The 24,600-nt window shown below is 37.6% G+C and overlaps 1 protein-coding gene across 1 annotated transcript in view; it reads left to right on the top strand.

Moving 5' to 3' along the window:
* The window catches only part of RABGAP1L (RAB GTPase activating protein 1 like), a 265,155-nt gene that overhangs the window by 37,953 nt on the left and 202,602 nt on the right, over window positions 1-24,600 (top strand). The window contains 4 exon segments of the mRNA XM_052801837.1: window positions 1,577-1,679; window positions 3,327-3,493; window positions 9,049-9,193; window positions 23,411-23,504. Coding sequence (XP_052657797.1) covers window positions 1,577-1,679; window positions 3,327-3,493; window positions 9,049-9,193; window positions 23,411-23,504 — 509 coding nt within the window.

The raw sequence follows: 24,600 nt of genomic DNA, 5'->3' as shown, positions 1-24,600 counted from the left end.
TGCTTAATTTGAATTTAAATTCTTGCTCAGAGTTTGAAGTATTCACTTGTCTTCTACAATCTTCTTTTCTTATGACTTGCTTTTAAGAGAACTACAAAATACTATGATACTTTCTGTGATAATATCAATTTACTTTCGCACTGTGGTTAAGAATACAACCATTTTTCAAGTCAAGAAGTGCTTGAGTTAAACCAATCAGACATTTTTTGTCTATACAGTTATCCCAGTTTTGCCTAGTCCATTTCTTTACTCAGGTTGATGATTCTAGCTATCAGTATTTAGTTCTCGTGTCAGACACTTTTATTTGCCTGTTTGTATCTCCTAGCTCATTTTTTTCTGGTTTTATTTGCTGACATTAGTTCCAATTTTCCATTTTTATTATTTGATTAGAAAATTGAATAAATTACAGTGAGTTATAGAGCGTAATGAATTGGATTCTATTAATCTGCATGACACCTTTTTGCTGTATGGACTGTATATTTGAATTCCTGTCTTTACTCCACCTGTAATTCTGTTTACATATGTTCCAAGTACACTTAACTGCTGGATGTAATGGCTTATTAGTTCATTTCTTGGCTACAGGATATACATAGGAATTTGTGTTTTCCTTTCAACCCCCTTTCTCCCTGTTTAAATCCGGAGAACTCGGTCACTCTTACTGCTCTACCACAAATTGGATTGCAGAGTAGGAATGTCAGTCTCCTGTCATCTATAAAGAGGCTACCATACAGGCCTGTTGGATCCATAGGAACTGTCCCAGAAAACTTCAGGAAGCATGTACTTGCCTCATTCTAGTAATAGCTTGTACATGCAGGTCATGTACTCTGATTATTCCTAGTAGGTCTATAAGAAATATTTGTAGAAGTAACAGATGTATAGCATGAGATTATTTTAAGCAGATATAGAGGTATTGCTGTTAGTATTAACTTTATCATATGTGGCTGTTTTGACTTTATTTGCATAGTATCCTGAAATTTGGCTCTTTAAATCTCAAGTTCCTATGGACTAGAATTCCAGTCCATTGACATACTTACAAATGTAAGTCCATGCCTGAGCAACTCAGGGAAAAATCTGGCAGAGGTGTAATTATGGATTGGGAAAAAATTGGACTGACCTTTGGGTTGAAGTTGTTAAGGTCTTACTCTGTTAAGACGTTTTTGCTTGTTTGTTTGTTTGGTTTTGTGGATCATTTCTGTGTATGCTGTGGGGCTAGTTTAATTTTATGAAGTCTCTTGTAACTCATCCTCTCCTAACAATCGTCTCAGCTGCTCAGAAAGTAGAGTGGCAGACCTCTCACCATGCTTGCATGCTTGTAATAAGCATTAAAAAAATATGTTGATAAACTATCTTGTCTTTGGTTTCTTATATAATGTTTCTCTTCTAATGTTTCTTCTTTCTCTCCCATTTCCCTATAGCCTTTCTTAATCCATTATTTCATATTCTTTATTTAGATTGTGTTCTCTAGAGCGAACACAGTCTTATTCTGAAGTTCCTAGAATTATTCTCCCCTCCCCCGCTCAATTTCTTTCATCTCAAACCATGACTCTGATAGAATCCTGTATGTTTTTATTTTTAGGAATCCATGGGAAAGAGTTCTGATGGGAAGGCTTATGTAATTACTGGCATGTGGAATCCTAATGCACCCATGTTTCTAGTACTTAATGAGGAAACTCCGAAAGGTAATTTAGTCTAATTTGTAAGTTTGTTTTACCTGACGTGGGTTTGGTGCATGTGTTTTCTCCTGCGAATCATGGCGCATCTGTCTGAGTACATATACCATTATGTTCCAAGAGTCTGTGGCTAGGAACTTTTCTGGATAAACATATGCAACATAGAAATGTGAATAATTGTTCCTAGAACTGTGTGTTGCTTATTTGGAGATATTAAATTGGGGCTTAAGTGCCTGTTTCCTGGTTATTGGGACTTTTTGGTCCTAAGCATGCATAAGTTGTTTTCCCCCTTCTGTACTCAGCAAAGCAGTATAAATAGTAGGCATTGCTATTCTCTCGTTTAGTTCTGAGGTGAGTTCATTAGAAATAGCGTTACGACCCCTTCATCTTGGGGCAGGTGGAAGTGATGCACTGAAGCGCTTGATTATATAGCACAGTTTCTTATTGCTAGAGTTTATGTTCTCTGATGTGAAGTAAAAGGTTTGAATGCAAAACTGGAGTTTGTTTCCTATCACAAGGCAGAGCTCACATCAGTTGCTTAAAGGCACATCCAAGTACATACAGCCAGTGTCACTGTTTTTGCTAATGGATTTTCAAACCACATTATTTGTAGTAAAACGTAGGCAAAACTTTTGCTTTGGAGCTTGACAAAGTTTCCGTTTTACAATATGACTTCGTGTGTGTGTGGTGTGGTTTGGTTTTGTGGTGTGGGGGTTTTTTTGTGTTTTGTTTTGTTTTTTAAATGCCCACTTGGCTCTTTGGTCTGATAAGACAAGGGAACCTAGGGATCCGTAATGTCTGATTCTAAATGTTATTTTAAAAATCTGTGCTTCCTGCAAGAAAGATATCAGTTGTGATGCAACGCGATGGTTACTACCTCTCTCTGTGATGAATGTTTCCAGAAGCAGCAAACCTTTTCTTGCACTGTAAACCTGCAAGATACACTTGCACTATTTCAGTCTCATCCTCTGGTCAGTTGATCCTGCATTCTCCTCTACTTGGAAAAGTTGGAGTTATGCTTCAGTATCAGGAAGATGGAGCTATTACAATTTAAGATTACTGATCCATGCTTTGCTTTAAAAATATGTTTTGCTGCTGTGAGGACTGTCTGACCCAGAGAGTGGAACAGGGAGGGGTAAAATGTTTTGAGTCCTTTTAACTGACAGAGTATGATCATGGACATAAAAAATGATCTGAAGTGTTCCTTAGTGTTATGAGAAGATTTAGGACAAACAATGCTGTAGGAGATCCTTGACACTGATTTGCTAATACATACGTACATACATTCCCTTAGCAGTAAGTTTACACTTTAAAATGTGACCTTATCCTGTGCATGTTCCTTTTGTGTGAATGGGGATCACATATCTTAATGCTGTTTTCTTTGCGTGATGTTTTGCTCCTGTCTTTAAAACAACGACATACTGTCTTTGTATTAAAAAGTTAATCAGAGTTACTTGGTACGCTGTTTAATGCATACTCTCATTCCATGCAGCAGACATGTAGGGTGTAGAACTCAGATAAACAAAATGGGTACAATAGAATAATTATATAGAAAGGGTTTTCAGTTTGAACAACAGTTTACTTCTGTCATTTATTGTTTTGAGAAATTTGAACTTTGACTAATTTTTCTGTATATGACTTATTTTTGTGTTTTAGATAAGCGTGTATTCATGACTGTGGCAGTGGATATGGTTGTTACTGAAGTAGTAGAGCCAGTCCGTTTTTTGCTGGAGACTGTTGTGCGTGTGTATCCTGCCAATGAACGCTTCTGGTACTTCAGCAGAAAAACCTTCACAGAAACTTTTTACATGAAGCTAAAACAGGTAATGCATGTTGGTTTTTTTTTTTTTTTTTTTAAAGAAAACGTGATGCTGGGAGCATTTGTTTTGTCTGTCTTAATTTGGCGTTTATAAAAGTTAGCATGGCACCTGCACCTCAGTAGTTTGTTTCTTTTAACTATTTATTTCTGAGGTGGTTAAATGCATAATGGTTAAGTAGCATATATAAATGTTCACTGCCTTTGTAAACTGAATTGTAATGAGTCATAAGTCATTGGCTTTGTGGACTTAAACAATTTTGAACCTACCTATTGAATTCTCTGTAATTTCATACATTCTGACCTGTGTGCAGACATCTAAAGCAAGTCCATTTGACTGGTAAAATTGGGAAATGACTCTTTAATTGTTCACTGTAAAATCAACTAATATGTAACAAAGGGAGATTCTGGCTACTGAGGTTCATAATGTGAAGGTAGGTGGCTGTAAGAATATAATCCATTAAAGGAAAAGGAACCTAATCCAGAGGTTTAAAAGAGTTAGGCTATTACTATTGTTTTTTCAAAGTATCTGAGAAGGTAGGTTTCTCCATATTTTCAAAAAGAAAAGTTTGGAAGAAGATTATCTGCAAGAGTAAGTTCTGCTGCATGGAGAAGTTGCCGCATTTTCACTCTCGTGGTTGCTGATGAGAGTATAAAAAGAACTAAGTTCTTGTCCTTCACTGCCTCAGGACTTTATGAATTGTGAGGCTAAAGGCATTATTGTTGCAATGATTTATTAAATTAGCATTGTTTGTGTGATTTCTTGCTGGTGATTGTAACCTTATGAAATGTTCAAATAGCAGTAAAGAAATAACCATTTTTAGCAAACACTCTTCTCAAGTATTTCAGTTTGTCAGTCCCTTGGAGTTTGGCTTTTAAGTCAAGTTGTACAAACGCCGCTTGATTCTGTAGAGGGAGGGAAGTGGTTAAGATGAAGCTGAATGCATAGTTGTGTATTACCTCTATGTTAGCTTTCCCAGTTCTGTGCTTGTGTGATTAATATGCATTTATTTCTTCCTCAAGGACTGAGAGATGATATATCCATCTCATCTGGTAATGTTTGTTGAATAGTTACCTATTGATTAGAATGCTAAAGTCTCTTCTGTTTTTGGCGTTGGGTGAGGTACATAAAGTATGTATGTCTGCCCGTTATCATGTAGGATGATGCTCAGCTGTATCCTCCTGCAGCAACTGTTGACCTGCTTTCTCCCAAGACTTATGTTGTGGTGTTGGTTCAAAAAGTGAACAGCAGAGGCTAACTGTACCATTTGCATTGGAACATCCATCATCTTTGGGTAATGAAACCAAAGAGCAGTAATTTAATTTTACTGAGCCTAATGTGAATATTTGAGTTGTCATCTTCCTGTGGGGTACAGTAATAGGTCTGAAAAAACAAGCTATGTTGATATTACATGGCAAAAGTGCCACTGTGTTTAACACTTAGCGAGTAAATAAATCTCATGCAATTCTGTTTCTGTATTTCTTCTAGAGATTAGCATAGCAACTTAGAACTTAAGAAAATCTGAGAAAACCAACTGTTATGTGGAAATGTTGAGAATATTTACATTTGAAATTTAAAGAAAAGACATTTGAAAATATTACATACTCAGCTGTTTGATACTTCTCTATAAGTAGTTAAGCTTTCCTTTTAAATCACTTACAACTGTACCATTTTTAATTGAGTAATATGGATGCTTTCTTTTTTCCTTTCTCACCCCTTACAATGTGACAAACATACATGTGCCTCCCTTCCCTGAAGAAGCACGTGCATTTCTTCCTGCTGTAAAATTCTGAGGAGCTGTTCTGCAGATTTTTGGGAAAGGAATGCTTTTAATCTTTTTAATCTTTCTACAAGATTAGGTCCTGATTATGGATGACAGGATCTCTCTGGTTGATCTGTAGCAAGTCTTTATTTAGCCAATCATCAGTTGGACAGTTTGTATTGCAATAGCTGTTCCTGCCGATACCTCTGAAAGACACTGTACCTCAGGGCGCTCTTCCTCCTTGGAAAATAACTTTGCAGATGGCATTGGGATCAGCCATTTGTGAACTTTTTGGGAAAGCAGTTGAGCATAAGTAGATTCTAGGGAACATAACAGTGGATTAATATCAACAACCTCAGCTCCAAAGATAGCTTCTCTGCGCAGGACAATGAATCCTTTAGTATAATTTCCTGCTGATGTAAAATCATGACAATAATGCCATCGGTCATTGTATGAATGTAGTGTGTTTGACTGTGGGTGAGAAATTCATGCATGCAGTCTGCCCAGTTCTAAGTTTTAGCATGCAGAGCCCTTGGCAGGAAACTTTAGACTTGGGCTGTCTCAGCAAGGTGCCCATTCCAGTAAGGCAGCAAGCAATGAAATGGCATTTTCCTGCAAGGGGTAAATGGGACCTGTCTGTATTGGCAGAGAAAAATCAGAACTCTTCTGAGGAAGGGTTCAGCTAGATTTAATAGTCTGAACCAAGATTGGTGAGGTGCAGTCAGATATGAGGAATGACATAAATGCAGGTTGCTGTGCGATTTAGGATTGTTTTATCTGTCTGTCTGTTTATCTCACTGTGTTACTCATGCACATTTTCATTGTTAGAACATGATCCTTGTAAAGGTGTGTTGTGGTTTAAGCCCAGCCGGTAACAAAGCACCATGCAGCCGCTTGCTCATCCCCCCCCCACCCCTGGCCACAGTGGGATGAGGAGAAAATATAAAGGCAGGCTTGTGGGTCGAGATAAGGACTGGGAGGGATCACTCACCACTTATGGTCACAGGCAAAAGACAGGCTCAACTTGGGGAAGAAACAAAATCAATTTAATTTACTACAAGTCAAAACAAAACAAGGATATTAGGAAGTAAAACCAAACCTTAGAATACCTTCCCCCCACCCCTCCCTCCTTCCTGGCTCAACCCCACTCCCGGTTCTCTCTCCCTCCTCGCAGGGGAACAGGGGATGGGGGTTGGGGTCAGTTCCTCACACGTTGTCTCTGCCGCTCCTTCCTCCTCAGGGGGAGGACTGCTCACTTGTCCCCTGCTCCACCGTGGGGTCCCTCCCACAGGACACAGTCCTTCACGAACTTCTCCAGCGTGAGTCCTTTTCCATGGGCTGCAGTTCCTCACAAACTTCCCTGGCGTAGGTCCTTTCCGTGGGCTTCAGCTCTTGCCGAACTTCCCTGGCGTGGGTCCTTTCTGCGGGCCGATCTTCAGTCACACGCTGCTCCAGCGCGGGCTCTCCCATGGAGTCACGGCCATCTTCGGGGGCCGCCGCTCCCCCGCTCCCCTCCATGGGCTGGGGGGGGACAGCCTGCCATCTCACCACGGGCTGCGGGGGCATCCACCTCCTCAGGCACACCTCCTTCCTCACGGACCTCGCTATCTGCAGAGGTGTTCCTCTCGCATTCCAATCCCCCTCCTCACTGCAGGTTCCCCTTCTGAAATCTGTTCTCCCAGAGGCGCTACTGCTGTCACTGATGGGGTCGGCCTGGGCCAGAGGCGGGTCCGACTGGGAGCCGGGGAAGCTTCTAGCAGCTTCTCACAGGAGCCACCCCTCCGTCCCCTCCCCGCTACCAAAAAAAACGCATGCCACACAAACCCATAACAAGGTGGATTCCTGTAGATGGCAAATTCGTGCTTGAGAAAAAACAAATAACCAAATTATTTGCATTTTATAGAGGTGGGTCTTTGCAGAACACATGCAAAGAGCTGAAGACTTGAAATTCTTGTAACATACAACAAAATCCATACTATCTCATGCCTTACTCCCTCAAAAATGAAAGCTATAGATAGCGATGGTTAATAATATTAGTGGCATCCATACTTGACTGATTTAACCAAGTACTTTGTAATTACTTGATAATGGTGTTCTGTGAGAATTAAACAGGGATAATGGCTCTAATATCATCCTGCTAAATGTTATAAAATGCAGAGTATTTATGCATACACCCCAAAGTTCATTAAGCTGACCTCATGAGAAGTTCAGTCAGCAAAACTTGCTGATAATTGGAGCCACTGCTTCCAGGGAATATCAGCTTTAAAGGAAGCAGAATTGAATGATAATCTAAAATACAGTAGGAAGGTTTTCTCAGTATAAAATTGTTTATATTGTGTCAGTCCAAGCAGTCCCTGTTTGAACTACCCATCTGCATAATTTCACCATCTTGTTGAAACTGCAAGTGCTGGTCAGCAGTTCATGTGTATCTCCAGTGAAGGTGTTACGGGGTCTTCCACCTTTATCATAATTTTGTTTTTTAAACAAATTGAATATTATTTAACTGAAATTGTGTTCTTTTTCTTTTTCATGGTTAATTTGATGTTTTTAATGTGTTCAAAAAATAACTTTATTTTAACTGATTAGGCAAGATGCACAAAGAACAAAATAGCACAACATTTTGGGCTGGTTCATTTAATACAATCATTAGTTTGCAATTTTATACAATTCTTTACAAATATATTAATCACTGCATGTCACTGAATAATAATTGTGTTCAGAACTGTAACTCAGAGGAGAAACTAATACTCCTTTTATTTTAAAGCTTGTAACCTTGTATCCAGTGCTTAAAGTATAGGTAACTAACTTCTTTTTCATGTGAAAGTCCATTGAACATGAAAGACTTAGATTAAACTCTGAACTTTTGCAGCTTGAAGTAAAAAGGAAAAAACAACTTCCCCCTGCCCTCCAACCTTTGAGGTAGTTTGCCTTGGAAGTTACCAAATTCCTGGAGAGACAGATTTGGAAGAAAAGCTGCTTTTACAGAACAAAATTATTTCCACTGAAAATATTCTGACCTCAAATACATATAGTTACAGATACCACATGCAAATTTTCAAGTTAATGTAACCGTTAGATTGACAGATATTCATGAGTTGTGCATGTGCGCACACACAGACACACACACACACATAGATAAAAGTCAGAAGTAAATAAAACTTAGGCTACAAACACAAATTTTATAGCTAGGTACAGCCAATACATTTCCCCGCTGAAAGGAGTATATTACAAATTATACTCAGTGGAAGACAGATGAATTTTTCTGGTTTTTTAATGCATAAAACACTACAAAGAGCTTTTTACAATTTATGGCTTTCAAAAAGCATAGGGTTTTGTTTCTTTAGTCTTGTCTTTACCTACTAAAAACTCTTACCATTAAATTTTTTTTCCCCCTCAGGCATTCGATTCCTATTTCTGTGATGTCAGTTACTCCAATATTTTTCTTGCTTGTTCTTTCCTCTTTTTTTTTGCTGTGGTTTCTCTCTGACCTCATCTCATTATAGCTATTTAAATTGGGAAGATTTTTTTATCATTGTTCTGAACAATACTTAAAATGGTTGTTAAGAGGCAGCTTTGAAATAATGCAGTTTTATTTGTATGTTCTACCTATAAAACTTAAAGAGAAACAGAGCTGTCAATTACTGCCAGTCTGTGTGTACCATTGCAAAGAGGGAGTCTTGCCCAAACTATTGTTTAGCCTTGATAGGAGATTCATTTGTATGTGTTTGAGTTTGGCATACTATTAGAACTGTATTTTATCAACAGTGGGGACCTGATAAATACACATATTTTGTTTCAGTCTGAAGGAAAAAACCACACAAGTGCTGGGGATGCAATTTATGAAGTTGTCAGTCTACAAAGAGAATCTGCAAGAGAGGAAGAATTGGTCAGCCCAACAGGTGGAGGAGGGCCTATGTCATCCCAAGAGGATGAGGCAGAAGAAGGTAAGAACAAATGAGAAATGAGCCCTTATGGTTCCCATAGATATTCCCATAGATAGTACTATTATATTTCTGCTGTTAACTTACTCATTTAATTCTTCCTATTTGTGTCTATTAGAAATACAACTGTTTTGGACAAAAAGATCACACGTAACTTTCTACTAGCAGCAGTTCTTTAGTAATGGCATTTTTACTAACCCATTATTTCAAGTTCTTCCAGTAGCAGCAGCAGCAGACAACGCGTGTCCTTTTTTCTGTTTGCTTCAGAATGTGTTACTGGTGCACTTGTGCTCTGCTTACAAGATAGAAAACCTTTTCTAGGGGATTTTCTTCTGATCAGAAGCTATTTGCCTTGAATGTGCTGCTAAAGGACAGCATTGAAATGGGCTTTGAAATGGAGGGCTTTAAATGCCTGTTTGTAAAGAAAACCAAAAAATATCCCAGACAGACTCATATGGAGAATTCCCCCACCCCCAAACTGTCTGCTTAGCATGTGATTCGCTCTCCCTCATTTATAACTAGGGCTTATCAAAATATCTCCTGGTTCAATTGAGGATCATGTTGGGGATTGCTGCTGTTCATGGACCCAGTGTATTTGCCTGCCCCTTCCAAAGCTAACAGTACCTCAGTGTCTTTCACACTAGTGTTTTGTTTGTTTGTTTGGGTTTTTTTTTGTTTTCTTGAAGGCTCTTGGCCTATTGTTGTCTCATTGTACTCTGAGGGTTAGCCCATAGCATTCAGAATAGGCTTTCTATGTGCCGTTTTTGATCTGGATATCTGACCTACCAGAACTCATGATAGTTTTACAAAGTTATTCTTCAGATTTCTGGCACTGTTCTGTCAATACTATAAAAAGTCTCGCTTACTACAGCAGGAAAATTCCTTCTTGATTCTTACTTGTAGGTAAGTAATTGGATATTAGTTTATACAATACAAATCAGAAACCTGTGTTTAACGCAGTCAGGAGCAGACAGGTATGGTTACATGGTTACTCTCTTCCAGTTACAAACAAAAACCCCCACATATCCCAAGTGATACCAGCCTTACAAAACCCACAGCCAGGTGCTCTTTGGTGAATTGAAAACCTCCCAATTCCTGGGAGAGAGCGGGATGGGCATTGACTATCACTGTTACTCCCTCTTTTGCATCAAGCGCCACTTCTGAATAGTAAAAATACTATTTTCTCTAAAGGACCTTTTATATTTAGTTGGTGTTTGGGATTGCTTTACTGTTCATAGCAAGGATTATTTCAGATTTGACCTTTGGGTCTTGTGGTTCAGTGTAGCACATTTCAACATCTGTGGGTGTTCTTTTCCTTGCTGGATGTTTGAGTTGTATAGTCAGAATGTTTTCTGGAGCTTGCTTGATAGGATAGGGTTTAAGTAATTACTTGAATACTTTAATATTTCTTCTTATTGGGAAGAGTAAAGCGCTGTTCCAGAATTTGATGAATGTAGCACAATTAGTAATAGTGTGGATATTGTCCTCTTGGTACTGTTATAGAATGGCTTTATTTTTTTATAGAATAAAAGTATTCCACTGGAGTATGAACCTATGTTTAACTTTGGTTTAGCTGCCTAATGCTAGTTTCCATATTTTAAATGTAGATTACTTCCTAAGAGAAGACATTAAAAATATCATGATGTGACTCTGTTCTCATGGAAACTGCATTTAGAGTTATCTGCCTAGAAGTTATCTATCCTAGTGGATATGCAGGTTAAATGAGTCATTTGCAGTTGTTCTAAATAAATCTCTTCATTCTTTTTCTTTCTTTTTCTTTTCAGGGTACTAATTATGATGATGGAAACCCCCCCCCCCCCCCGAGTTTACAATGTCTTAGCCTTGGAAGAAGGCTTTTTCTTTTCTTTAATGTTAAGGATGGTAGCTACCTGGCCAATATAGGCTTGCAACCTGACTAGGGCAGGTGTGCATTAAAGGGATTTTACTATGTCATAGGCCAGAGGCTGGTGTTACCATTACAGATATTGAGGATTATTATCTGTTCTCTTTTTTTTGTTTGTTTTTGTTATATCCTCATATATATCCTACATGCCCACAGAATATTAATTTACTTCAGAAGCACTATGCATTGCAGTTTCATTTGTATAAGAATGCATGCCTCATTTGCACCTTACCTGACTTCTATGTACTGTGTGTATGTGTGCATACACACAGCTCAGTGGGATGTCTTGTTACGAGTATATGAATAAAGATGTTCATAAGAAAGAAGGCATTTTTTCAATATTCTTGTTCTTTTTGCTTTACTGAAAAGCCAGACATGATCCCCCCCAATAATGATTTAAAACAATTACTATACTAGTGTTAGACATAGTCCCTTTCAAATGAGCAGCAACTGCATACAGAAAATTGAGATAATGTATTCACTAAATAACATTCTTAGCTTTTAATATTCTTTTCTCATTTTAGCTTTATTTTTCATCTGAACAGCTATATAAAAAAATTAAGATCTTTGCAAAGATCGTGCAATAGCTACTTAGAGATCTTTCAGATCAGCCTCACTTTTTTTTTTTTTTAATTATTAATATTGTAATAGATATTTCTGGCAACCCAGTCATCTAAGGTTCCTTGATTTGGAGATGATAATTTTTAAAATATAATTAATATTAATGATTTCTTGTCAAAACCTAGAATGTAAAATACACTCCTTGATAAGAAGTTTTCCATTAAATTCAGAATATACTTTTAGCAGCAGTATTGCTTAGACCATGCATGAAATGATGACCTTCCTTTGGTGCTAATATTTTAGTTCTTTTTTTTTTTTTTTTTTTTTTTACCCTATAATGCAACATTTCAGGAGAATACTAGGTAACTCCATTTGAGTTTCTTCTTAGAATAATGTTAGAAGAGTAAGGATCACTGTAAGTGGGAGCAATTCTGTTTAAAAACAGAAAATGGTCTTTAAACTGATTGTAACTGAGTTGAAGATTTTTTTTTTTTTCTTTAGTTTTATGTGGTCCCAAGTGTCTGGTTACTAGCTCTTGTTCCAATCCATAAATTGCCTGCAGAGTAAACACAGGATGTTTAGCAGACATCCTGAAACAGGTAGTTCATGATAGGTAAAAGATAACATGCCTACCAAGTCTCCAAAAAGAAGTTTCTGAGCATGAGTTGTAGATTGCCTCTAGAATGCTCTCAAATGACTCCAGGAATGCAGTACTGCTTGGGTTTGTGCTTTTATTTACTGCAACAATAGATTTCTTGATACTTTAGATATTACTTTTCTGACAGCTGTGAACTGAGCAGGGTTGCAGTTGACAGCATAATGGATACTGATCCATAAACAGTGGACTTAAACCAAAAAGAATCCTATTGAAACATGTTTGGTGTTATTAGCTGTCTTAACTCTAAGAACAAAAAGAGATACTATACAATAGAAAAATTAACGTGAAAGGTGTAGAAATTCAGTGTGGAGGTGGTGAAATTTGACAATGAAAATAGAAATGAAAGGATAGAGGACCCTGAAAGCTTCAAAGAAATCTGAGTGTGATGTATTGGACAGCACAGAAAGGTGGCGTGTATAGTAGATAAGGAGTGGGCAATACTAAACGATGGGAGATGATCAGCTAGACTAAATTAGGATACTGTGTCGAATGTTGTGGGTGGGTAGAAGCTGTTTTCAGGATTCAGAAAAGCAAAGGAGTAGAGGAGGTGGTGTTTTAGGAGTCAATAGAGCTATTGAGATTATTTTGTAATAAAATCGGGGTTTATGATGAGGGATAGTGTGAACAAATGAGGATGACTGAGTGAGAATGACATTAGTAGTGTGGAAATAGTCAACTCTGCATTTTCATCCAAATTAACAATAGCTTCATGTAATTCATAGGAACTGTTTGTTATATTAATCCAATACAGAGTAATTGGTTGTTGGTAAGTCCTAAACAAGATCAGTTAAATCTGTATTGGAGTCTTTTTGCTGTTTCCATACAAATGAACTAAAACTTCATAAATCCTAAATTCATGAGGTCATTGGCCTAGTGGCTATCTTCAGACAAGAACCCTTTGCTGCAGTTCCATAAGAGATGTGTTTTAAATTACAAGCACTTCTGAAGAATGCAGATCTATAGCTTCCAAAGGAAAAGAAAATATTCCTGATGAGCTTGATGTCGTTTTATGGACTCTCCTATCCATTCTTTTGAATTGGATTATTTTCATGCCTTACAAGTTAACTTTTGTTATTAAAAATCATAGAATCGTAGAATAAATGCACTCTGTTGACTTCTGCAGCTATTACTGTGCTGCCAGAAAGAATATGATCCCTTCCTTAGTATATATAAAAAAAAAAACTGAGTGCAGAAGACTATTTTTTTCATATGCCCTGAATGGTGGCAGGTTTTGTTGATAGTTACAGTTTTATTTAAATTTGTTCATGCCAGTATGGCCTTTCTGTTAAAAGGCAAGTATCTGAAATATTTTGAATTTGAAGCACTTCTGTGGATTACAGAAGTATTTAATGAAATTGCAGGGTTGTAAATAAAATGGAAAACTGGGGAATTTTAAGGTTGTTTCTGTTCAGATTTATAGGGAGATGGAAGCACAGGGAAGGTAACCTGCCCGGGTTTCAGGTTCTTTCCTGTCCTGTAACCTAGATTGCTGTTGGAGTTCACTTGTAAGCTAGGTTTGCAGGCTAGGCCCTCAAATGAGTGTGACTTACTTTGAGGTATTATATTCCCCTCTTCCTCTCCAGTGTCCGCAAGACACTCCTGCAACGTGCGCTTGGGAACACATTGTAGGTAGGGGTTTGTTCTTTGATAAAATCTGTTGTTCACGCTGACTTTGTGAAGTTCAAGGCAAAACATAATTCCGTAATTCTGGCCTGCGGTTCATGAATACTCCAGTGAAATCTGTCGACGACTTTGGTTTGTTCTTGCAGAATGATGGGAAAAATTACTTTCAAATTAAGGGAGTTTTCAGTTCCTTGGGTACATAGGTGATATCTGTTTCTTGGATTTCAGTCCTTTTTGTTACAACTTACATAAAATCACTTCAGATTGTGGTACAAAATAGACACTTTCAGTAATAAATAAGCATAAATTCGTGTTTGCATCTTGTCTGGAAGCAATTGCAGATTATTTTGAATGTTTTGGGTGCTTTATTTCGGTACGGGTTGTCTTTTCCTTGTCTGCCTATAAACAGTATGGTAGTTTGAAAGTAATTTGAAAAAGGATTTGCAATCCTGGTGGTTTATTAGGAATTAGAACTTCCTGTTGCTAGAGGATCTCAGGTTTCAGTCACGAGTGCCATGGTTTTGTGTGGCCTCAAGCTGCCACTACTATGCTCATATAATTTCACATTTCATATAATTTTAAAAATTATCTTATTTAACCACCTCTATATAAAGATGATTGGAAAGACTTTTCTAAACAAACAGTTCCCCCTGACTTTTTACTAATAATTGTCAACCTCAAAGTGAGATTCTTGTCCTTTTAGTTTTGGTCATTAGCTTTCTAGTGTTTTGTTAAGTCTTAAGTATTTCATAATCAAAGTGCCCTGCCTATTGCCTTAGCACTTGAAGTAAATGCCAGGCAATACATAATTTTTATGTGTTTATAATGTTGATTTTTTTTTTTTTTTTGCATTTGATTATATCAAATATGGCAGTAGATACTAGTCTACAAATTTGTAAATTACTAATACGGAGTAAAGAGTTGCATTGCCTTAGAATTGTGACAACATCTCAAATTTGATTTTCTTGCATGTTCTCAAAGATGTCAGTTTTCAGACAGCACAGTACATGTGGAAGATGTTTATATTTACAAGAATACCTCCACTGTGCAGCATTTAGTTGGCTTTGTCATCTGTGTGGGAGAAAAACTACTGAACTGAAGCAATAATTTTTTTCCACTCTTTTATTCAGCTTTAAGCATTTGTACATCAAATTTAGATATGTCATGGTGGCTCACTTGTATATTCACTACACGAGGGTAGAATCATCTCTTTGTGTATGTTTCTACACTCAGATTTGGATGCACAGTTAAGGTTTATTTTTGTGACTGTTTTTTTTTTAATGATTCTTTGTTAATATGACAGTAATGCAGGGCCTGTGTAGAAACTGTATGGCATAGAACGAAGACATGTTTTTAAGTGCAGAATTTTTTGTTGTATTAAAAAGAAAAAGTCGGTTTGGCTAGCCGTTTTACACAACCAACAGGATTGTATCAAAGTAGAAGTGTGGGTCCTTTGAGAGATTTTGCACAGACTTCTTTATAATATGTGTGAAAACCTTTATTGTATGCAGTGAGTGAAAGACAGACATCATCTAATCCCATGCTGTTCCACATCTAATCCCATGCTGTTCCACCCTCTTTCAGTGTTTACCAAATGTATGGGGTTTTGGGATCCAGATTTCGGTTACATAGAGTAGAATTAAATTTGCAAACTCTTTGCAAGGTAATCAAAATTTTGGGGTTTGTCAGCTTTTGCTTGAATGATTCTAAGTTAAAAATGTGTATCCTATAATTCATAAAAAAGAGTAAGAATAAAGATACTGGATTTTTGCTGTTACTGCTTTGCTTTTAGTGAAGAGTTCAGGTATATTTGTTTTTTGTTTTTACTCTATATGTACTTCAGTAGCTGCCAAATTAATTTTTCTTTAACTTAAATTATGTAACTTGCATATAAACAGAAGGTTCTTGTGAGCAGAATTCAGTGCAAGTTGTCTTTGTTCATATTCATAAATCCATATTTTACTGCTCCTGATTATTGATCTTCCCTCTAAATTAGAAAATATACTGAGGATTGTAATTTCATAAATATATCATTTGGAAGGCATTTTGAAATCTTGTCGTCTTCATCAGAATATTTTGTAATGCACTGAAAAGTTGGACCTTTCTGAAAATCTATCTTATTTAATCCTAGAATTAATTTCATGACTTAAACTTTGTTTCAGTCTTGCCTTTCCTGGCAAAGCTATTGTTCATACTGTATAATTTCCTGTTACCTTATAAAAGGAAACTTGCTTTTTTTTGTGGCCTTTCTCACGATCCTCTTTTATCTAGTATGTATGGAATGATTCCATGTCAGCAACGTCTATCTTGTTGCCCTGATAATATGCTGCCAACTTCAGCTCCCCCTTCATTTTTGTTCTTCTCCTACATAAAAATCAAACTTCTCATTTTTGAAGTATTCCAATTCTATTCCCACCTATCCTCATGACCTAATTTCTTTCTCCTTCAGGCTGCTCCAACTAGATTATTTTTCAGTTCCACCTACTCTTTATTTCACTTCTAACAGCTTCTCAATTAAAAGTCATTAAAAATCTTTTTTCTTCTTCACATCAGTGCTCAAATCCCACCTGTTCATTTTTATCTGCTATATTCATGCATTTCTACTCATTTTAGGATGTACTTCACTTACTTTTGTGCTTGAACTCTCTGAAACAACAGTATAGTTTTCCCCCTTATTTGCCTTTTTTGTTAACTGACAAATGAGTTTGACTTTTAAGGTATTGTCATATTTCAGGTGATCTAGTAGATTTCTTTAAGGAGAACTGAATCTATTGGAAAAGTAGCTCTTGCAGCTATATAATTGGTGTTAAATGTGGATGAGGGAGTATTGTTTAAAGGAAAATTTTTAAAGTAAGATGCCAAAAAAGGCCCATTCAAAAAAAACCCACCCCAAAACAAAAAAACCCTCTTTCAGTGTAAAAACAGGAAGATTAAAAACATTCAAGCATATTTAATACCTCAATTTTTGTTGACATGAGTAAGAGTTCTTAACTGGAATCTATTTCCTCAAGTCAAAAATGGAAAGTACCCATTAACGTAGTTGATTACTTTTGTTCGAAAGAGTCTGTTAAGTACCTGATCAGAGAGAGAACATCTGTGCTATTTGACTTTTTTCTGAGTTGGTTTCTCACCATATTTTGTTACAGTCTTTGCACAACTTGTCAGTGCTGCTATGAATACTAGTGTTATCCTCTAAGGGTGCTCCATGTTCTGTGTTTGTGGGCTCAAAAGCCTCTTGCTATCAAAATAAATGAGGGGGAAGAAGAGGCCAAGATTTTGTGTCTCTGTGTGTATTTTTTTTTTCTGTGGGGTATTTGCTTATAATAAAGAGTTACTGTGTGCGTAATTTTTCTGTTTTGAACACTTCATGCCTCAGTATTTTGTTTGAACACCTCTCATCAAGAAAAAATACAGACCAGCTGGAGGAAAAAATCAGAAATGAGTGGAAGTCTGGAGAATGTGTCCTTTGAGGAAAGAAGCAGAGTTTTTTAGAGAAGAAAGAATAAAAGGGGTTTGGTGGGTTTTGTTGGTTGGTTTTTTTTTTTTTTGGAAGTGAGATGTGCTAGAATTGTTTAGGAGAAAAAGGTAATTGGCATAAATTGCAGGTAGAAAGAATTAGGTTTGAACTGAGAGATACAGTCCATAGAGTAAGAGTAATGAAGTCCTTGGAATGAACTGCTTAAGGAGGTAACTGGAGGTTTGTAGGGTTAGATTAGACAAATATTTGCAGGGGCCTATATGATCAAGACCTGTGTTCTCTTAAGTTAAAAAGTAAGAACTTGGATAACCTAGCTGTTATAACCGAGCTGTCTCATAAGGCTCATCTTAATCACTCTGTTGCTATCTTGGGAGATAGTCAAAGCTCCTTATGGTTTTACAGTGCTCCAGATGTGTGCAGCCATTTTACTGCGTAAGGTGGTCTGTGGCACTTAAATAGTTACAAATACTTTATTATAAAAAACAAAAAACCCCAAACGCATGCCCCCCCCCCAATAACGTTATTGCCATTTCATATCAAAGGTAATTGTTGTAATTCTGAAGGTTTTATTTGTCTTCCACTAAAAACAGCCTTTCAGGCTATTCTGGATCAGACTAAATCCAAAGAGGTGCCTCTGCTATGTGGAAGATGGCCCACTTTGGGAAGCATTTTCCAAATTATTGGTTACCAAGAATAATGAGCCATAGTTTATTTTGCTAAAGGCGCTGCTAAAGTGCTAAGAGGTCTTTCATACCAACAATCATAATTCTGCAAGTTGGATTCTGTTTTTTAAAGGGGGGGGGGGAGTTATAATTGAGCCTAGTCAATAGAGTATTGTTACATAATAAATGTTAGTGCTGGGCCACTTAAAGTATAACTCTTTGTGCCCTATTCTGAATAGTCCACTCATATAATGAATCATTTATGTAATGAGTGTTTCTAAATGGAGTAGGCACAAAATTATATCTATATCCAGTAGGCTGCCAGGCTTCTTATCAGTTAGATTTAGTTTGTTCTTGAATGTCGCTACAGATTTTTTGAAAGAGGCCATTTTTTACACATTTATGTTTTGTCTATAGGTGTACTAACAAAACAGAGTATATGCAAAATCTGTCATCTGGAGATCCTCTCCCAACCTGAGTGGTATCTGTATAGGCTTCCATATTTATCTCATGCAAATGGCAAATGTCCAAAAGAAGAAAAGCAAATGTCATTGGGCCAGAACGAAAATCCAGGTCAGTCTAACCTGAGTCCATGGACCGGTTATGGAGCAAATACTCCTGAAAGTAGTTTCTAAACACATGAAGGACAACAAGATCATTTGGAACAGCCAGCATAGATTTATGAAGGGCAAATCATCGTGACCATCCTCATTGCTTTCTGTGACAAGGTGACCAGTGCTGTGGACAAGGGATGGGCAGTGGATGCCGTGTGCCTTGATTTTAGCAGGGACTCCAACACCATGTCCCATAGTGTCCTTACTATTAAATCTGTGAGATAGGGACTGGATAAGTGGAAAAAAAAATGTGTTTGGAAGGTTGGCTGGACTGCTGGGATGAAAGAATCAATCAATGGTGCAAAGTCCTGCTGGCAGCCAGTAAGTAGTGGTATCTTTCAGGGATCAGTATTGGGTTCAGTGCTGTTAAATGTCTTTATTAATCACCTCCATGATGGGACCGAGTGCACCCTCAGCAGGTTTGTGGACAACAGCAAATTGGGAGGAGTGGTTGGTAATGCTGGAGGGCAGGGCTCCTACTCAGAGGGACCTGGACAGGCTGGAGAAATGCACTGGCAAGACCTCGTGAAGTTCAACAAAGGCAAGTGCCAAGTCCTGTACCCGTGATAGAATAACCCCATGTGACAAGACAGGTTGGACACTAACCAGATACAAAGCGACTTTTGCAGAAAAGTACCTGAAGATCCCAGCAGGTAAAAAGTTGAAGATGAGTCGGCAGCGTACCGTCACAGCAAAGAAGGCCAAGCACACCCTGGGTTGTATTAGCAGAAGTCTAGCCAGCAGGTCCAGGGAAGGGATCCATCCCCTCTATTTAGCACCTGTGAGACTGCGTTTGGAGTACTGGGTCCAGTTTTGGGCTCCCCAGTACCGGCCAGACATTGACACGCTGGAGCAAGTCCAGTGGAGGCTACCAAGCTGGCCAGATGGCAGGAGCATATGAGGAACAATGAGGTGTTAAGGGAGCTGGGTTTGGTTCATGCTGGAGAAGAAAATGTGCAGAGGAGAATCTTATTGCTGTCTACAACTACTACATCAGAGCAGTAGAAGAGCCAGGCTCTTCTCAGAGGTGCACAATAACAGGCTGAGAGGCAACAGATACCAGACACAAGTTGGAACCTGGGAAATTCTGGTTAGATAAAAGGATGTTTTTGGTGGGTTGGTTCGTTTGTTTTTAAACCATGAGCATGGTCAATTAGTGGAACAGGTTGTCCAGAGAGATTCTAGGTGTTCAAGACTCTACCCTCCCACTCAGGTCCCTGAGTGACCTGATCTAACTAGGGCTGCTCAGAGTAGGAGGTCGGACTAGATGATCTCCAGGGTTCTCTTCCAGCCCAAAGTATTCTATGATTCTGTGCTGAAGCCATGCAGAGCAATGCTTACTGTGGAAGTGTGATCCTTCAGGCTTGCTTTAAAGAGAGGCTCTGAATTCACGGAATTGGTTCATGAGACATCCAGAAAGTGAGGTTTTTTGTGAATTTTGTGAATCACATAGCAATTCAAAACAAACAAACAAAAAGCCTGAGAGGCTGACCTATAAGTATTCTTAAAGGCTATTTGTTTGTACACCCATTTACAACCCAGCCCCTCAGGTTTGCTCCCTTGAGACATCTCCCGTTCTCCTCCTTTTCTGATGAGGCATAAGTTTTATTGTCTAGTTGATAGGCTCTGAGAGGTCAGGGCAAATAAAGGAGGAAGGGAGAAGTACACAGTATATTTAGAGGAGGGGATCTGTTGCATTCTCAGCAGAATAAGGGTGGATAAAATCATGCCCTGGCTAATGCTGCTGGCTTACAGATGCTATAGAATGTGGAAAAAAATGTATAAAAGTACACCTCAGAGAAGAACATCTACAGTTAAATATCCCTTTTCCTCCCCCACCCCCCTAATTTATACCTAAGTGCTTACACAGGTTAGAATATGTAAATAGTCTTCAGAGTGGAAACAAAATAGAGATTTTTAAAGCTGTTTATTCTCTTTCCTTTGCCCTGTTCTATTTTGAAGTTTGACGTTAGCGTGTTTTGAAAGGGAGCATATGGCATTTCTAATTAAGGCCTGTGATTTTCTGACATATAACTGAATAATACATTCCAAATACTGTTAAGCCTTCCAGATGAAAGAATTTTCAGGGCTGAAGCACTTTAGCTTTGTGATACATCTTGCTGGAGTACGTATGCTATGTAACACTGATCTCCTTAAGAATGTTGAAGAATTAAGAACTTTGAAGAATTTTGCATAGAATACCAGCGTAGTGAGAAAAGAAGGGGTTTGTTTCTTTTGTCTGATACTAGTATTCCTTGGCAAGCTCAAGTTTGGATCAGATAACAACTAGTGTGCTTTGTTCCTGAAAGTATTCAGTGTAGCTTCATTTTTAAACATTTTGGGCTGGTTGGGGATTTTCTTCTTTATCAGATTCTGTTTCAGACGGCAAGATTTGTTTGTGTATATTTTCACCAGGAGATCTTGTAGAGATGCACTGTGGTTCTTCAGTCTCTCCAAAGTAATTCAAATCTCTCCTTTCAGAATTTTGTGCCAGATTGTGTGTCTTTACCTTGAATGTGTGAAACCTTTCTGAAATTGTGGTTAATGATACATGTCTGGTGTGAGCCAGGTTTCTTAAGATTCTTAATACGTACCAGTATCATTAACATGTGCCTTGTGTCTCTGAATGGATGATGTACTCAATCTAGAGAAGGCTTCCTCAAAATTTTTTTCCGTGGCAAGTGGAAGGGCTGCATTTATAATTGATCACTTTGATCCGGTTAGGCAAATCAGGAGAGGAGAGAATTTAAAAAATGTAATGCATTTAATTGCTTTAACTTAACTTTTTTTAGCTATTACCAGGCCTGAGTGGCAAGTGAGTAGGTTTGCCTTTACAATATTTTTGGTAATTTTAAAATGAAAGGAAAGTTGAGTCTTGAAATACATTTCTTCCAATGGAACTAAATGGGTTCCTTTGGTTACTGGGAAACCTTTTATAGTGATACCAAATTTTAGTTAAAATTATAAATCTGGGGGTTTTAGATCTTCATATTTCCATCTTCAGATCTAGTGAATGTATGCAAAAGATTGGAAAACCTTAAAATCAAGTTTCCTGTAGATCTATTATGAGTGTGGGTGGGGTTTTTTTGTTTGGTTTTTTTTGTTTGTTTGTTTGTTTTTTAATTCTAAGGGGAAGTATTTAATTGAAGGTTGGTCTTGTATTTTGGGGCCTGTAAAGCTGTACAAACAGGTTCCAAGCTAAAGGGTTTCACTAATCTAATGTTCAATTTGAAATACAAAGAGATTTCTGATATGCTTCTCTGTTCTCTCAGTGCAGCATTTTTGCTGTTGTCCTTGAAATACAGTACGTGCTATCTTTCTCCTCACGGTTTGTTGTCAAATTCAAGCACTGATGATATTTTTATTAATTATTTGTATTTGACAATTGCTGACACTATAAATTAGAAACGTGTAATTGAAGTGAGAGGATAATTGTACAAGTAGTGAAGATCCTTCTCTACCTGAACTGCTGCTGTTGTCTACATAAAGTTGGAGATGAAGTGTTTAATGTACCTGAGGAATTAAAGATATTAGGTCAGCAACCAGGTGTGACTGAGCTGTGTTGAAGAGAGTATCTAAGGGATTTGGGGAGCAGATATAGCTTTGGTGCTCCTTTTTTGTCTTATTTTAGCTTCTTGAGACAGCTCAGTTCATAAGAAGGAGCAACCTTGGAGACCCTCTAACATCTAAACTATCCATAGCTTCAGAGGCCTCTCAGGATAATGGGGCTGTTGCAGTGTCTCTTTTTAGGTTGTGTTTCATAGTAAAGATGCTAAGAACTGGAGCCCTGTCAATGTTTGGTGTTGCTGAAATTGCACTCGTTTAATTTTTAGCAGTATTTTTTTCAGATAAAACTGGAAAAAGTCCAAATAACTGCAAAACCACATCCACATGAGGAGCTGCTCTAAAGAGTTAGACTGTTCAACTTAGTGTGGACAGCTGCATAGACCCATAAGACACTTGGAAATTGGATGGTTACTTGGATTGAATGGATTTTGAGCACACTATCCCAGGCTCACATTATCCCTTCTGGTTTTGTATATTAGTCATATAATGACATATATTCCTCCATAAGTGTTTTATTCTTAATACTTATGAGGTTTCTTTTCCATTTGAAGCATTCTTTTCTGTTCCATGCAATATGACCTTTCATGTCACACTGTTGTTTTTGCTGCTCATCCATGAACTTGTTTCAGTAAAAAAAATTATTTTGTGGCTCTTGAATAGGCTTCTTCAGATCAGAGTACCACATGAGAGCAGAATGGCACATAAGGGATGCAGTATAGTGAAGTAGTGTTATCTATTATGCTTTAAAAGAGAGTTGTCTTTATGTGAAGTCTGGAATGGATGTGACTTTTAGATAATACTGCATTGTGAAATTTCATTAAATGGATAGTTGACAGCCTTGAATCTTTACGCCCATAATGTTTTTCTAGATCCCGGCCCTTTTTCCTGTAACAGTGCTGTGAATTATTCCCTAGTCTTTTTCTCTTGAACTTTATGGTAACTTTATTAATACACTTGTTTTGTCAAATCTGCTAAACGTTCTTTATGGTTCCACTAATACTTCCTATGTCTTTTTGTGGTTTTAAAACTGATATGTGAGAATAATTTGTCTGAGACCGATGTGTATGCATCTTTAATGTCTGTTCTCTTTGGTAAATCTGTGCATGCTTTTGTTTTCTTGTTTTGTCCTTTTTTTTTTTTTTTTTTTTTTGCAGAGAGTGATAATGAACTCTCCAGTGGCACTGGTGATGTGTCAAAGGATTGTCCTGAGAAGATTTTGTATTCCTGGGGAGAATTACTGGGGAGATGGTAATGCTTAATTTCTTAAATTTAGATTTTATATAGTAACCTTTTCTTTGTTTTATGAGACTATATGCTCTTGCGCAGGAGGTTTGAAATTCTTCAGCTTACGCAGTTTAAAAACTAAAATACAAAACACATTGAAATGTGTTTTTTAAACCTACTTTAAAAGGGACTGGTAAATCCTCTTATTTTAACTTGGAGTTATTTGGCAGATCTCTCCCACAGCATCTGCAAAAATCTTGTTTCGTTCAGTGTTTGAGAATATGTCCAAGTATGCTCACACTGCGGGTGTGAGTCTTCAGATGCAGAACTTTGTAGCCACCTGTGTTCCGTGGGGCTGGATGTTAAGCTCTTACGAAACTTGGTGCCTCTTAGTGCTAGAATTATAAAGACAGAGCAACTCCAGTCTGTCCTATCTAAGCCATTTTTTCTAGCTGACGTACACTTAATTGATTGATTTGTTTAGAAGCACTCTTTTCTTTTTTCTTTTTTTTTTAATGTGCTATATGTAAGCACTTGAAAAGGAGTTCTAGAAAGACTGTGATCCTTACTAAAACTGTTTCTCTTGGAGAGTAAAATGAAGAATATTTGTAAGCCTAGAGTATGTTCTCAACAGTGTTATTTCTGTGGTTTAATTAAGTGCTTCAGTAGCACCGTATACTTTGCCAAGAGAGAAAAAAGTCTGCGTATTTGCTACCTCTGAGAGACCTTATACTATTAGCAAATGCCAGAACCACTTACTTGGTTTTCCCTTTGTAAGAAATGGCTCCTGCTGCCTGAGACAAAAATAATCAGAGGCCCTTAATCTGGAATTGGCAAAGTTTCCTTTTCCTAACTCTGAAAAGAGAGCTGAAAAACGTTTTAAGGATTTATCTGGGCAATTCCCCCTTGGCCACTTTGTAGCTTTGGAGAAACACAGCCTCTTGCTGCTGACCTCACCTTTAATGGAGATCTCATGCAAAGGTTACTCAATGAGATACCACAAGATTTTATTGAGCTTAACGGAACCCTTCCTTCCTGCTTGTTTTTAACTATTTTGTCATCCAAGTTTCTGGCCTTAATGAAAGATCTTTTTGGGGAAGCACAGATATTTAATGGAATG

Source organism: Harpia harpyja, chromosome 11 (assembly GCF_026419915.1).
Source record: "Harpia harpyja isolate bHarHar1 chromosome 11, bHarHar1 primary haplotype, whole genome shotgun sequence".
Classification (NCBI taxonomy): domain Eukaryota; kingdom Metazoa; phylum Chordata; class Aves; order Accipitriformes; family Accipitridae; genus Harpia; species Harpia harpyja.
This window is presented reverse-complemented; position numbering and strand designations above follow the sequence as displayed.